Raw genomic sequence first — 16,001 nt, 5'->3', positions numbered from 1 at the left:
ATGCTGGCAGCCTTGCTCCCTTACTGCCTGGGCCCTGGTGGGTCTCAGCTCACACAGCTCAGTAACCCGGCCTTCTCAGGCCCAGGCGGCGGTAGGTCCCCCTGGCTGCAGTTACCTCTGCCTTCCCCAGCTGCCCCTCTGCCCAGAGCCCCTCCATCTCCTGTGCATAAGGTGGGCCTCAAGGGGAACAAGCGGGCCTGGCCTCCCAAGGAGCCAGGGAATGGGCCTGGCGTGCTGATGGGCCAGTCCTGTTCTAGGCAGGCTCCCAGGGCTGCTAGCCGCTGGCCTTTCTTCAGCTGAAGAAACGCCAATCGCTCTCACCGCCTCTGTTCCACCGCTTGCCATCTCATTCGCCCCAGCATTCTTCACCGAGCCCGGAGAGGAGCCGGGGACGAGGACGCAGGTGGGAGAGGAGGGCAGCCTCCAGGGCCCCTTCCTTGCCCGCCGCCAGAAGCACGTGAAGCCAGGCCTAGAACTCTCCCAAGACCAGGCCGAGGGCCAGCTAGTCTGTCCAGGCAGGTCACACACTGACTCGGGGTGTGGCCCTTCTCCCCAACACTCCTTCTCCCCAGGCCACCTGTCACTGCCTCCATGACTCACTGCCCAAGTCATAGTGACACAGAGTCTGTTCACAGGCAGAGCTCCGGATGTCGTCACCTGTTCACTGGGGTTGGGGCTGGCTGTCTCTCTCCTCCAGGTGGCGAAGCAGCAGAAAGAATCCGAGTCCACGCAGAAGGCTGAGAAGGAGGTGACGCGCATGGTGGCGGTGATGATCCTGGCCTTCTGCTTCTGCTGGGGCCCCTACGCGTTCTTCGCGTGCTTCGCCACTGCCCACCCTGGCTACGCTTTCCACCCTCTGGCGGCAGCCTTGCCAGCCTACTTTGCCAAAAGTGCCACTATCTACAATCCCATCATCTATGTCTTTATGAACCGGCAGGTAGGTAATGTCACCGCCCGATCACATTAGAAACACACCCTAGAACTGGCCAATGAACAGCCCCACTGGGAATCACATTTTGAACGAAGAGCCCACCGAAAAGCTGCAGGGACCCTGATGGTGGTCCTCCAGGACAATGACCTTGAAGAGTTAAGTTAACTCTCCCACCCCAGTTAATTTGTTAAGGAGCTCTGGTAGCATAGCGCCTAAGGCACTTGACTGCTAACCCGAGGGCTGGCGGTTCAAACCCACCAGCCACTCCTCGGAAGGAAGGTTGGGCAATCTACTTCCGTAGTGATACCGCCTCGGAATCCCAAGGAGGGGTTGCTAGGAGTCGGGGCCGACTCGACGGCACATCACAACCACCACAACAGTCCTCAGCAGCTTCGTTACACCCTTCTGGAATCCTTTCATGCCTCCACCTGGAGGGAAGTCACTGCCCTCTGTGGTCTACGTGCCATCATGTGTCAGGTCATGTTTGGGAATTCAAACGCACTAGGATTTAGTGAGATGTCTACCTTTACCCTACTTAGACCCTCCTTGGCTTTATAGACTCCCCTCATCCCTAAACCTTTATCTTCCCATTTCTAACTTTTTGAGCTTGGGCCCTTCTCTAGCTGAGCTGACTTGACTCTCGGGACTTTGTGCATTAGTTCAAGGTCTTGCCAATGATGGCAGCCATCATTAGCTGGCACACTGGGCCCCAATGGCAAATTGCATATGTCTCCCAGGCCCTCTTGGTACATTACAAGTGCCCCCCCAGACTCATCTTCTTGTAAGTACAAGTGGCCTTTCCTTCCCTGACTCTATCAGTCCTCTTCATGAAGAAGCAGCTGCGATGGGACTTGAGGGTGACGGGGGGGCCTCACTTTTTGCCCAGGACCCGCCCCTCCAAGGGCTCTTCTCTCCTGTCCCTCAGGCTTGGCCCCCGACGCACACAAAGGCCCTCAAGCCAGGTGTGTCTGCAGAGTTGACTGAGCATTTGTTATTTCTGGAAATGTTTAAACATCAAATAGGACCAGTCCCACCACTACCTGCCAAGCACTGCATTAGTGACACACTGACGCCCTAGCCTTTGTTCCCACCATTCCAACGGGTCTCTTTTTCGGTTTGTTTTTCCATTGCTGGAGCTCTAGGCCACCTTGCCAAATGCTGTCTTTACTTGACTCTCTCCACTCTCCCCTTCCAGAACTCTCCCTGCTAGACAGATGTCTGCACTTGGAGACCTCCCCAGGCTTTCCCAGTTTGCTTTCCCACTTTCCACATTCCTCTCTTTTTCTGCCTCATTCTGAGAAAAGTTCCTGGAACATACGCTCCATGAAGGCAGGGGATTTTGCTCCCTTTGTTCATTGCTGTATCCTCAGCACCCAGTGCAGTGTCTGGTCCATAGTGGGTGCTTGATAGTTTGATGTACAATTAATTTGGCGGGTGAATTCTTCAGCTTTGACTGCCAGCTTTCGGCTGAATCCATTCACCTGTTCAGACCACTTCTTATGTTATTAATTATAACAGGGTTGTTTGTTTGTTTGTTTTTTGAGCATTTTGATGATAGAGGGAGCTGGAGATCATCACAAATAGGTCTAGGGTATTCAGGAAACACTCTGCTCTGGGTTCTCAAAAGTTGGTTCAGTGATGATACCATATATGAGTTGAGAAATTACTACTGCCCAGATGTCCTTAGGGGCCAGCCAGCAGATAGCAAAATCCTCTTGGAAGGGTCTTTTTTGGCTAATGAGATGAGGTAGGTGGCTAGACTATTGTTGATCTTTCCCTAAAATTGGTGGAATGGAAATGCCTGCATCTCTTCCCAGATCGTCTGGAGACGATCAGTTAATGTGTGAGCCCCCAACCGGCTTGGTCCCCATCGGCTGCTAAATCACATGACTGACGCATAAGAAACAGACCATCTCTGAATGCAAGGAATAGCCTTGCCTTGGTCCCATCTCTGTCTAGGCTCCTGAATGATGGAAGAAAAGGTTTGGGGGCATCAAGGTGGCACTTAACAAATCCCTTCCTAAGAACACCACAGGTACTACCTGCTGTTGTTGTTAGTTGCCATCAAGTTGGCACCAGCATGTTGCCTGGGCCTCTGCCATCTCCATGACAGTTGGCATGTCTGAGTCCACTGTTGCAGTTCGTGGGTCAAGCCATCTCCCTGCGGGTTTCCCTCATCTCGCTGGCCCTCTAGGCGTTACCTGTTGCCTGACTTATTGGCCCTTCCTACCCTGTTGACTAACACTTGCCCTCTTTCCAGTTTCGGAACTGCATCTTGCAGCTTTTTGGGAAGAAGGTGGAGGATAGTTCTGAACTCTCCAGCATCTCCAAAACGGAGGCCTCATCTATCTCTTCAGTTTCACCTGCATGAGTCTCCCCAGCCCTGACAACAAAGGGTTCTGCCTCCCTCAGGAAATAAATAACTCCCTCTCCCTGTCCCACCCATTGGGGCTTTGGTCACGACTCCTCCCCCTGGGAAGTAAATGTACTTTCTCTTTGCCTCCCCCCCCCAAACAATGTCCCAAAGGCAGCCAAGGTCCTTTGGAACACCTTTGCAGCAGTTTGGTCTCAAAGGGAAGGACGGAGGATAAACAGGAAAAGACCGAGGACCTCTGCACTTGGCAGACTTTAATCTTCTCCAGCGCTCATTTCTACAGGTGACACTAACAGGCTGTGGAGAACGAAAGTGTGAGGTGGCCGGGTGGGTGCCAAAATCTCACCAGGCTCATGGTTATGGACTCAGAAATGGGGGGCTGAAGACAGGCTATCATCTTTGGAGGCTCACCAGATGGGGGAACGGAGCTAGGAAACTCCTACATGTGGCCTTCCTGGCCCTTACATTCCCTCTGATAGAGGCTTGGGGTCCTTGGCATAGAGTCTCCACTTAGAGGTGACCCAGGCCTGCCAGTCAGTGGTGGAGATGGCGTGCCATTTCTGCCAGGCCAGTGCCCCAAGTCCTATGAGCACAAGGGAGGTGCATGTGCGTAGGCGCGTCTTCACAAGGGGCCAGGGGCAGGCAAACGCACTGGAGATGAAGACCAGGAGGATGGTGGCCAAGGTGAGGAGCAGGCTAATGAACTTGAACAGGAATTCCTGTGGACGGCTTCTGAGCTTGTCCACCATCTCCAGTTGGGCCACTTGTTGAAGAGTTTCCAGCTTGGCTATCTGGATCTTCAAAGTCTCCATGACCTCCTGCAGGTGACACACACACACACACTGTGGTGTCAGAAGGAGGCCAGAGCCTTTTCCACGTGTTCAAGTTGAGCTGATTATTTTCAGAGAAGAGGAAGAAGCCTGCTGCCAAGGGCCCCACCTTGGGACCGTTGGCCTCAGCCTCACTCTCACAGCCAGGTTCTCCTGTAACTGAGAACTTGGCTGTGAGACAGCCACCCAAGGATGGGGAGGGAAGAGACTGAGCCTATCTCATCAACAGTTTTGGGGGGAAGGGTACTTCACCACACGCTGAGTGGCCCATAGCACTCATTAGGCCCCATCCCAGATCTATCAAGTCCAGGACAGCCTCGAGTGTGAGACTTGCCCTTCTAAGTTACCAAATAAGCAGAGCCGATCATGGCCATAAAGATTGGACACCAAATGCTCTGAGATCAATGAATATACTGCCCTTGAACCCTACAGATGGGGACAGTTAAGGATGCCCCTTTCCTTTTTTGGGGGGACTATTAGAATTCATTCTCTTACAGATGACAGGCCCCATATTCTTCTCAACGGCCCTGTCTTTCCAGGCCCCCCTGGAAGTTCTCACCCATATTTCCTTGGCTCTCTCATAGGACAGGTAGGCCATTTTCTCTTCAGTGCAGGCTAGATTGTGTTTGAGGTGGTAAATCTCATCCAGGTACTCCTGCAGCTGCTCATTCACCTGCTCTTCCACCAACTGTTGTCTTGGGAGCAAACAAGAAAGAAAACACTTTCTCAGTCCTTTGCCCAGAGTCTGTGCTGACGGTAAGCCCCCCCCCAGCCAGATGAGACCTGGCCTCACATTCACCTCCTCCTCTCTCTGCAAGTCCCAGCCAAACCATCTCCTCCAGGTCTTCCTGGGAGCACCCCAAATACGTGTCATCCACGCACGTGCGCACCCCCATACTCATAGATATTTTATACATACTGTTTTGTAACAGCTTTGCACAAAGGGCTCTAGACTAGAAGCAGTAAAAATCCAAGTCTAAACTATCTGTGTAGATGATTTAATTCCGTGTATATCCCCAGCACCTGTGTTTGGCAGGCGCTGTGGTAGCACAGTGACTAAGGCATCTGACTGCTAACCAGAAGGTTGGTGATTCAAACCCTCCAGCCACTCCACGGTAGGAAGACGGGGCAATCTACTTCCGTAAAGATTTACCACCTTGGAAACCCAATGGGGGTTGCTATGAGTTGGAACTGACTTGATGGCAGTGGATTTGGTTTTTTGTGTGTGTTTGGCGTACAGTAGTTACTTCATGAAAATCTTCTGACTACAGGGACTGAGCAGAGTCACAAGAGGCCACATATTGTATGATTCCATTTGTGTGGAATGCCCAGAATAGGCAAAGCCATGGAGACAGAAAAGACTAGTGGTTGCCAGGGGCTGGGATCGAGGGAATGGGGAGTGGCTGCTAAGGGGTGTGGGGGTCTCCTTTTGGGGATGATGAAAATGTTCTGGAATTAGCTAGTCATGCTGATTGTATAACTCTGTGGATGTACTAATAAACACTGAATTGCACACTTGCAAAGAGTGAATTTTATGGTATGTGAATTTTATCTCAATAAAGCTGTTGTAAAAAAATGGATGATAATAATGGTTGCACAACTCAGTAATTTACTTAAAACCATTGAAATGTTCCTTTTAAATGGTGCATTTTATGGATGTAAATTATCTCTCAATAGAGCTGTTAAACAAAACACACACCAGCAAAAGCTCATGTCATGTTGTCAGCGGGTAGATACATAAGCATGTCTGGGAACCAAAGACAATGAGGAATATTCTCACGAAAATGGGGTTGGGAAATGGGAAGAAGAGAGTACCAACCAAGTGTCTGACAGGTTTATTTATTAAAATAAAGATTTGCTGACAGAGGCGTGGGATGGCCTATGGGAGCACACCCACAACCATATACACATTTAGCAGAAGCTCTTTCTGCATATGGATTTGTATGTGCTGCAAATATATCCAGGTAGAGCAGATGGGGGCAAAGGTATGCAAACCTGTTAGCCATAACCAAACACCTCAAGGGAATGAGTCATTGGGCTTGAGGGTTTAGGACCATAGCCTCAGGAAACGTCTTGGTCAACTGGCATAATACACTCCACAAAGACAATGGTCCACATCCTCCTTTGGTGAGTAGTGACTGGGGTCTTAAAAGCTTACAAGTGGCCACTGAAGATACAACTATTGGTCTCCCCCCATCTGGGGCAAAGAAGAATGAAGAAAACCAAAGACTCAAGAAAACAACTGGTCCCAATGACTCATGTCCCACATGAGCCCCAGCCTCCACTAGCCTGAGACCAGAAGCTCTAGATGGTGTCCTGCTCCCACCACCAAGCCCTCTGATTGGGATCACAAAAGAAGGTCCTGGAGAGACCTCGAACTGAACCAACCCTGGAGGGCCACCTTTCAGCCAAACAATACCCAGGTCTCTAGAGTGCACAATAACATCTGTGCAGAAAGCGCTCCTTAGAACAATCAACCACATGAGACCTAAAGGGTAGCATTTGCCCAAAAACAAGGTTCAGGAAGGAGCAGGAAAGATGAACGAATGAACGAATGGAAACCAGGAAGCCAAGGAGGAAGTGGGAAGAGTGCTATTACATTGAGGGGGTTGCAAGGAGCATCAGGCAAAATGGGTGTAAATTGTTGAATGGAAAATTAATGTGAATTGTAACCTTTCACCCAAACCATAACATATTAAAAAAAAAAAAAAAAAAAAAAACCCAAGATATGAAGCAACTATGGCAAATGTGAAGGTTGGAATCAGTTGGGTTGAAACAGTTCAGAAAGAAAACCTTTTAAGTCCCGTCTTTGGGCCTGGTGAAGGGCAGACCAGTACAGCAGAGGCCAGCGGCTGTGAGGAGGGCCTAGCAGTGGCCTTCAGCAAAGAGCCAAGGGGAGGCAGCAGAGAACGAGCTGACAGTAGGGCTGAGGATGGCTGCCGACTCCCGGTCAGGACCACTGCACCGACGGCGGTGCCACTCACACAGCTGGGCTAAAGACAAGGCTTGATTTGATCGTGCTCTGAAGACTTGAGCGACCCCACTAGGCAACTAAGAAGCTGAATGAATGTTCCCTTGCTGTAAGCCAATTCATCGAAAGCCAGTTCCTAACAGCATTTTAAGGAATATTAGATTCTGTTTATCTCTGCCCTCGATCCCTGCTGAAGAGAGAGTCAGGTGACAACTTGGCCTAGGCTACTACTAACTGAGAGGGGGTGATGGCAGGACAGCCACCCTGGTCATAGACTCCTCCTTACTATCCTCCTATGTACATATATTCTTCATGAATATGAATAGTCAGCGAATAGATTCTTTCTTAATATTATCCATAAGGATACAGCAACATGCGCTTGCCATGGTTCTTGAAGAAGATAAGAGCAGCCATTATTTTCATCCAAACCTTCTCTCAGTCTCCTTGTGGTGGCCTGACCCTCCCTCCTCATCTGTTCTGCTTCCCTGGGGCCGCTCTGACAGGAATACACCACAAATGGGACAGCCTTAACAAACAGGAGTTTATTCTTACAATTTGGAGGCTTTAAGTCCAAGTTCAAAGTGCCAAGCTCCAGGGGCTGGGTGAAAGCCCCTCAACGTTGGGGACCAGCTCTGCCTCCTGCTCCCGGCCCACTGGAGCTAGAGGCGTTTCTTCACTCAGACAGCTGCTGGCTGCTGAGGCTGAGAAGCCCCAAGGTTGACAAGTCAAAAGGCACAGTCCCGATGTTACCAAACCACACGGCAGGCCCTTAACTTATGTCCATGCTAAGTCCCAAGGTCAGCAGAGCATGGCAGGCTGCTGAACACTGACACCGCTACATGCAGGGTCCAAGCATGCCATAGGCTAGAGACCATTCCCCAAGGCTGCTTCTTATATACAGGAAGCAGACCACAGTCCCAAAGGCAGCTACTCAGCTGCTCCCAGTAGATTCCACCATGGAGTTGATGACCAGTCTCATCATGGGGAGTACTACATCCAGCTGCCCAGCCACTCAACCAGGCCCAGCCAAGCTGACACACAAACATAACCATCACATCATCTCTTCCTCAGTCAAGGACCCCTCTTTGTCCAGCTGCTACTGTCACAGAGGCAAATGGGACACTATGGAAAATGCTCTTATGAAGACACAATGGAAACCAGTCAACCCAATGCCACCAAGCCTTCCAAAGCTGTAGAGACCACCTTCTCCGACACAGGCTGTGCGGAACTATGCCATTTTCTCATCAGAGCACATTCTCACCTGATCAGTTCCGAGAGGTGGCTTTTGGAGAATTGAACGAGAACCTATTGCTCTGCAACCTGGAGGAAAAGTCCGAGATAGAAATGGATGTAGGCCTGACCAAGTAGCGTGTGGGCAGTGGGTTCACGTGGGGGGCAGGGAAGTGGGCAACATTGTCGACTCCTCAAAGCGAGGACCCTGGGGAGCAGGGGGAAGTGCCAGTGAAGAGGAAAGGAAAGAACTCGCCGGAATGGCGATTGCCTGGGAGCCAAAGTCAGACAATCCCGAAGGAAAAAGTGCAGTGTTCTCGAAAACAAAGTGCACCCAGTGCCATGCGCCCTTCCCCAAACGTTGCTAAGTTGGTTTTTCTCTGAGTGTTCCATCGCCCATTTATGGGGTGAAGGTCTGAGAAGCCAGGAGAAAGGCACCACATGCCCCTTGTTCCCACTGTTCCTTCCTCAAATCTCCTGCAGCCCTTTCTTCATGTCTATGGACCCGCTCTTTTGCTTATATATTAGTCAGGACAGGCTAACTTCTTTTTTTTCCCACAGATGTTTTACAGGAATTTATTAAAATTATTCAAATTTGTTTAATCTTATACTCCATGAGGACAGACTGACTTCTGTAAGAACTACCGGAAAATCCCGAATGCCCACACAGTACACAAGAGAGGCCTGGCAGTGCGAGGGAGAGGCGCCATGCTCCCCTTCAGGTGCTTACAGAGAAACGTTCTGATCTGAAGGTGCGAGAGCTTTGCCTAGTGTGACAGTCTTCCTGTGCAACGGGGAGTCATACGGGGAGACTCATAGCTGCTACCCACTCTGTGTTTGCTTCCGTGAACCTGGCCCCAGAAACAGTCCTGAGGATTTTGTTTGCGTGGCCATGGCCTATGAAAATCAGCTCCCAGAACAAAACTCAAAATCTTTTTTTTTTTTTTTTTTTAAAAAGGGACCAGGTTTGCTGGTCTGATAGAGCCTGATGGAACCATGGAGACTATGGCCCCTAGCTGCCCTTCAGGTCTGGAATTGAACCCACTCCTGTGGCTTCCAGCCAAACAAAAGACAGGCATACGAATTGAACAGTTACCTGAGGTAGATACACTCCTGGGAGAGAGCAATCATGGGAGAAACAGGGGCTGTGTGTGCACAGGGAGACAGCTCAGGGGGCAGGAGTGCAGGGAGGGATGGACACAGGGAAGAGGTGACTGTGGGGAGGAAGTGGGAGGGGAGCTATACCATTGGGGGAAATTGTAATCAATATCATGAGACAAAGTGTATGTGAACTGCTGTATGGAAAGTGGATTTGCTCTGTAAATTTTCACTCAAATCACAAACGCTGAGTCAAGTCTCACAAAAATGGGAAGAGCCGTCCTTTGCAAGGTGTTTTAAGGACTGTTGTTGTTAGGTGCCATGGAGTCGGTTCAGACCCATAGTGACCCTGTACAACAAAGGAACCCTGCCGCTGCCACCCCATCCTCACAGTCACCACCATTTGGGCCCGTTGTTGCAGCCACTGTGTGCATCCGTCGAGCTCATGGACAGTCCTCCTCTTTTGCGCTGACCCTCCACTTTACCCAGCATGATACCCCTCTTCAGGGACTTGTCCCTCCCAGTAATATGTCCAAAGTACTTGAGACGAAGTCTCACCACCCTTGCTTCCAAGACGCATTCGGGCTGTACTGCTTCCAGTACAGCTTGGTTTGTTCTCCTGGCAGTCTATGGTCTCCCTAATATTCTTCACCAACACCATAATTCACAGGCATCACGTGAACCCAATCTAAGGAGTAGCACCCCAATAAGTACCAGCACCCAGAGAAGGATCCCAATAGGAATGCAGGGGAGGTTTTCAAAATCTTCTTGTTGGCTCTGTCTCTGCTGGTGGCCCTAGCCTTGTCCTCAACTACAAGCAAATTGATCCTCTAGCCAGTAGTGAGAAAGAGCTCAACAGGAGGCAGGCCAGGAGGCAGGCGGTTTGTGAACAAATACCCGATACCTGATCTTGTGCCCGATCTTAGCTGTGAGCCAGGTAGAGAGAGCCTGGAGCGGGCCAATGAGGCCCCACCAACCAGGACAGCAGGAGGGCTCCTCAGGTACACGCCAACTGTGGCCACCACGAAGTCAGCTTCGACCTCCTCTGGGCCCCGCACCCCTGCCAGCACCCATCATGACTGGCCTGGCTTTGTTACCAAGGGAGCATGTAAGGACGGAGTGGGTCATAGGAGGAAGGTCACCCACCTCACCTGTGGCCCGGATCGAGACCCCACCAACAGACCTGCACTCTCCCACCTGACTCTCCCCGCTCATTTCTCGGGCTCCCTTTCCCCCTCCCATAGCCAGCCCTAGGGAGCCCAGGGGAAGGGGAGCCCCACCTGCACTTCTTCTCCTGCAGGGCCTCCAGTGACAGTTGCAGGTCGGCCTGAGACTTCTGCTTCAGGCCCTCACAGGACGCCTGGAGGCTGAGGTACAGCTTCTTGACCTCTGTCAGCTCCTCCTTCATGTGCACAAGCAGGTCGCCCTGCTGGACCTCCAGCTTCGTTTCCAGGAACTTGCCCGGAGTGACCTCAGACAGCTTAGTGGCCAGGCTGTCTTCCTCGCCTGACCTGGGGGTCTCCAAAACCAGAGCCTTTTGAGAGCTCGGCTGCTCACAACTGTCCAGGCTGTGTTTGGCCTTGAGCATGGAGCTCTTCGGCCGGCAGGCCCCCTCCAGTTCCTGCAGCTGCCGGTGATACTGGTGGAGCCGCCGTTCTATCTGGGCGATGGTGGCGGAGGCGCGCTGGTTCAATTTCTCGAAGGCCTGCCGAATGTGCAGTGCCTGGTGCCGGTTGGCTTTGGACACGAGTTTGAGGTAGCCCACGATGTACTCATCCCGGCTGGCTTTCTCCACCTGCAGCTGCTCGGTGAGGCAGAGGATGCGGTGCCTGATGCTCTCCTGCACGCTCTGACCTGGCTCCATGTTGGAGAGGCTGGAGTGGCCGCTGGGGCCACCTTTGCTGGATGGCATGGACCTGCAGGAGGCAGTGTTGGAGGGGAGCATTGTGCCTTGGCTCTTCAGGTCTTCTTCCTGCAGTGGGAAATAAGAAACCATCAAGAGGCACTTGCCTGAGCTGCAACTGTAGGCGATTTGGACACATTACGGCTTCAATCTGCAAAGAGACTCGTGTGTCGGGGCATGCCAGATTTGTGCCCAAGACAGAGGCAAGAGAGTTCATCTTCCATGCCCTTGTGCCATCCTTTCGGCACCCTACTCCGTGCATTGCAGAGGGAACCTTACTCTGGCCCCCAGCAAACCCCTAGAGCCCCACTCCCTTATTTTCTCTTCCAAGATTTATCAGTTTTGGGTCTCATTGTACAAAGCCCTGTTGTTGCAAAGTACAGAATAAACTCATTCATCCTAACCGATACCAGACAGTGTCACTGCTAGTCATCAACAGCACTCACTTGGTAAAGTGGAGGCTCAGCAGAGTTGGATCAACACAGTGGCTGCAGGGATGGGCTCAGGCACAGCCAGGACTGGGAGGCCAGTGCACGATCGGGCAGCATTTCACGCCGTTGTACATGGGCTCACTACAAGTCGGAGCCAACTTGACGGCACCTAACAACAAAAACCAACAACAACCTGAACCAATATGGCTTGCTGCATTGCTACTGCTGGAGGGATCAGAGCAGTAGGCAGGAAGATTCGCATTCTAACAAGTTAGGTCATTCGTTCAATACATATTTGAACAGAATGTTCTCGCGTGGTGAATACCACCTTCAAGACACAGTCCAGTGCACATCCTGGCTCGACCACCATGTGGCCTTGGGGAAGTTAATGGACTTCTGAGTCTTGTTTTTCTCATATCTAAGGAAGATGAACTGGAACACGGTGAACCAGGGGTGGAGTGGAGGGTGATGAGCTAGGGCAGGTGGGTGGGGCCAGATCAGGTGGAACCTCTGTTCAGTTTCTCCTTGGAAACTATCAGCACCTTCATGACAGTATGACACTTGAAAATCTCCCAGGTCAGAAGTGATCACATTGTAATTAACACGTTGGTTCTGTGTATTTCCTTGTAGGCCAATGGAAAAACACAATGTGATATCTCGACACAACCAGCAGATCAGCAAAACTCTGCCAAACTAACAAAAATAAGTGTTGACAAGGAAATGGAGTAACAGGAACTCTCAATCACAGCTGGTAGCAGAGTAAATCGGTACAACCATTTTGAAAAAGCGTATCTTAAAGCTGAAGACATGCTTTCTATGGCCCAGCAACAGTGTTCCTGGGTATATCCCTTAGGAAAATGTGCATCTGTGCACCAGGAGACAAATACACTGGATTATGCCCCCCCAAATCTGTGCTGCAAATCCTAACCTCTATGCCTGGGGTTATAATCCCATTTGGGTCTGAGTTGTGTTTGTTATGTTAATGAGGCAGGATTAGTGTAGGATGTGTCTTGAATCAATCTCTTTTGAAATATAAAAGGGATGAAACACTCAGAGGAAAGAAGCCTGGATTTGGGAAGAGAGATGCCAAGCCACAGGAACATCGCCCAGGAGCAGAAGCTCAGAAGAAACAAGGACATTCCTCCAGAGCCAACAGAGAGCAAAAGCCTTCCGCTACAGCCCTAGAGCCAGCACCCTGAATACTGGCTTCTAGCCTCCGCTACTGTGAGAAAATAAATGTCGGTTTGTTAAAGCCATCCACTTGTGGCATTTCTGTTCCAGTAGCCCTCTAGTTCTCTAGAACTAAGACATCCAGTAAGGTTCGCAATAGTCAACAACTAGAAACAACCCACCTACTCATCGGCAGTAGAATGTGCAAGTCAACGGTACAATATAGTACCATACAGCAATGAAAATGAACTACAGATGCAAAAACATGAATGATGCTGTTTAGAGACACATCACAGATGGTAAAGCTGTAAAGAAAAGCACGGATGTTAGTACCATAAATGTTAGGATAGTGATTCCAACCAGGTGGAAGAGAGAGATTGTGACTGGAGAGGGATACATGGAGGCTGGGGTACTGGACTCAAGTGGTTGGTGAAGGTGTGTTCACTTTATAATTACATGTTAGCTTGTATATTGCTGTTTCATGAACCTTTATGCACATATGTCAGCTTTCACAATTTCAAAAAGTTTTAAAATGTTCAATGGATGTATTTAACAGCATATTAGATAGGGCTGGAGACATAATAAACTGCAAAATAGAACTAAAGAAAATATCTAGAATGTAGCACAGAGGCACAAAGAAATAGAAAAGTTGAAGTTTGAAAAATTAGAAGACATGGAAGATGGAGTAACAAGTCTAACACAAATCTAATTGCCACCCTAGGGGAGAAGACAAAAAACAATAAATCACTGGCAATATTTTGAGAGATAGTGAGAACTTTACAGAACTGAAGAAAGACACAAATCCACAATTCAAGAAGCCTCCCAAATCCCAAAGAGAAAAAACCGAAACAAGTCCCCATCTAGATACAACACAGTTGTAGAACGTTGTTGTTGCAATTTGCTGTTGGGTCAGTTCTGACTCCTGGCAACCTCATGTGTGCAGAGTAGAACGAACGGCTCCAAGGGTTTTCGATGTCGTGACCTTTCTGAAGGAGATTGCCAGGCCATTCTGCCAAGGAGCTTGTGAGTGGGTTCACACTGCCAACCTTCCAGGTAAGAGCTGAGCTCTTAACCATTCATCCCACCCAGGGATCTCCATTTGCAGACTACCAGAGACAAAGACAAGGTCTCACAAGCAGATGGAGGGGGGAGCTGATTACCTTTAAAACCATGACGGTTACACTGAAAGCTGACTGCTCAATAGCATCGGTGAGATCCAGAAGACAGTTGAATAAGATCTTCGGTATGCTGAGGGAAAACCTGCCGAGAAACAAACACAGGTCACACACAAAGAATCAGATAACAGAATGTCTTTAGACTCCGGCAACAGCATTGGAAACTGGAAGATCACGAGGTAATGCCTTCCAACTTCAGAGGGAAAAATAAATGTCCAACCTAGAATTCCATGCTTAACTGGCAACTGTGAGCTTAGACTAAAGACAGTTTCAGACACGTAAGAACTCAACCGTTGTTGTTGTTAGATGCCGTCAAGTCGTCTCCGACTCATAGCGAGCCTATCCACAGCAGAACGAAATACCGCCCGGTCCCGCACCAGCTCCGTGATCCCTGCCATACTTGAGCTCAACGCCGCAGCCACTGTGTCAACCCATCTCGTTGAGGGCCTTCCCCTCTTTCGTTGAACCTCCTACTTACCAAGCATGACATCCTTCTCCAGGGAATGGTCCTTTCTGACATGACCAAAATAGGTGAGATGAAGTCTGGCCATTCTCACCTCCAAGGAGCATTCTGGCTACACTTCCTCCAGGACAGACGTTAGCTCTTTTGGCAGTCCATTCTAGCCTGCCCTTAGTAATCAACTAAGAAACTTTGGTCTCTATGCATTTGCGTATTCTAGGTACTTCACGTAATTGGGATGATACAATATTTCTCCTTTGTGTCTGACTTATTTCACTCAGACCCAGAATAGACACAGAAAAAGAATAATGGAAAGGCTGCAGACTTGCCCTACTAGATGCACAAAGAAATTCTGAAGTGACAGAAATGAAACAGTGACTTTGTGTGTGTGTGTGTGATAAAATACTTACAACATAAATTCACCATATAAACCATTTTAGAATGTACGATGCAGTGACGTTTAATAGGCTCACCAAGTTGGGCAGCCGTCACCAGCTGCAGACTACAGGTAGTCCCTGACTTATGATGTATTCAAGTTATGGCAAACCATACTTATGACCCTCCAGTTTGGGGTAGAGAGTTGTACGTTTTACATTAGCAATATGTATTACATTAAAAAAAAAAACAACCACCAAACCCACTGCATCGAGTTGATTCTCACTCATAGTGACCCTATTGGGTTTCCAAAGCTGTAAATCTTTACAGAAGTAGAGTGCCTCATCTTCCTCCCGTGGAGCAGCTGGCCAGTTTGAACCACCAACCTTCTGGTTACCAGCCAATGCCTTATCCACTCCGACCTCCGAGCTCCTTAATACATAGTACGTACAACGTTAAATTATATCTGTAAATTTATATGTAATCTTTCCAACCCCTGAAAACAAAGATTTATAAAAATTCTGATAATAAAAGGCAATAATAATGAAAACTGGAAACAAAATGATGTATTCCACCTATGTCAGACCTGACTTACGACTTTAGAAGTGAACTCCTTTGTAACTCGGTGACTACCTGTATTTTCCTCACCCCAAAAGAAACCCTGTGCCCGTTAGCTAGTCACTCTCCATTCTCTCCTCTCCAAGCCTCTGGCAACCACTTGTCCGCTTTCTGTCTCTATGCATTAGCCTATTCTGGACATTTCTTACAAAAAGAATTATTTATTTGTATTATTGAGGTAAGTTCACATAGCAAAATTAGCCATTTTACAGTTTACCATTCAGTGGCATTTAGTACATCGCCACTAACCGCTCGCAGAACTTTTTTGTCTCCCCCTCGGGAAACCTCTTCGCCGTGAGGAGGGGACGAAGAGAGCAACAGGAGAAACAAGTAAGTGAAGGGGCGCATGCGCATGCGCATGCAGAGGACTTTGCGCATGCGTGAGAGGCCACGTGACGAAGCTAAGGCGGGCTCCCAGCACCATTTTCTCTGAGG

General features: G+C 49.5%; 2 protein-coding genes across 2 annotated transcripts in view; one reads left to right on the top strand and one right to left on the bottom strand.

Moving 5' to 3' along the window:
• LOC103211229 (medium-wave-sensitive opsin 1) overlaps window positions 1-3,302 on the top strand; it is an 11,131-nt gene extending 7,829 nt beyond the window's left edge. Inside the window, exons 5-6 of the mRNA XM_007957152.2 lie at window positions 698-937; window positions 3,192-3,302. Coding sequence (XP_007955343.1) covers window positions 698-937; window positions 3,192-3,302 — 351 coding nt within the window. The remainder of the gene's footprint in view (window positions 1-697; window positions 938-3,191) is intronic.
• Window positions 3,303-3,766: 464 nt separating this feature from the next.
• Window positions 3,767-15,944, bottom strand: TEX28 (testis expressed 28). Its single transcript, XM_007957190.1, has 4 exons — window positions 15,816-15,944; window positions 10,715-11,406; window positions 4,695-4,830; window positions 3,767-4,123 (listed from the first exon to the last, which is right to left on the bottom strand). Exons 1-4 carry the CDS (start codon window positions 15,942-15,944, stop codon window positions 3,767-3,769), a joined length of 1,314 nt encoding a protein of 437 aa, XP_007955381.1.
• Window positions 15,945-16,001: the final 57 nt, after the last annotated feature.

The sequence above is a fragment of the Orycteropus afer genome, unplaced genomic scaffold, assembly GCF_000298275.1.
Source record: "Orycteropus afer afer isolate SDZICR_OR568_19922 unplaced genomic scaffold, OryAfe1.0 scaffold00713, whole genome shotgun sequence".
NCBI lineage: Eukaryota > Metazoa > Chordata > Mammalia > Tubulidentata > Orycteropodidae > Orycteropus > Orycteropus afer.
The sequence above is the reverse complement of the archived record's forward strand: the minus strand, read 5'-3'. Positions and strand labels throughout refer to the sequence as shown.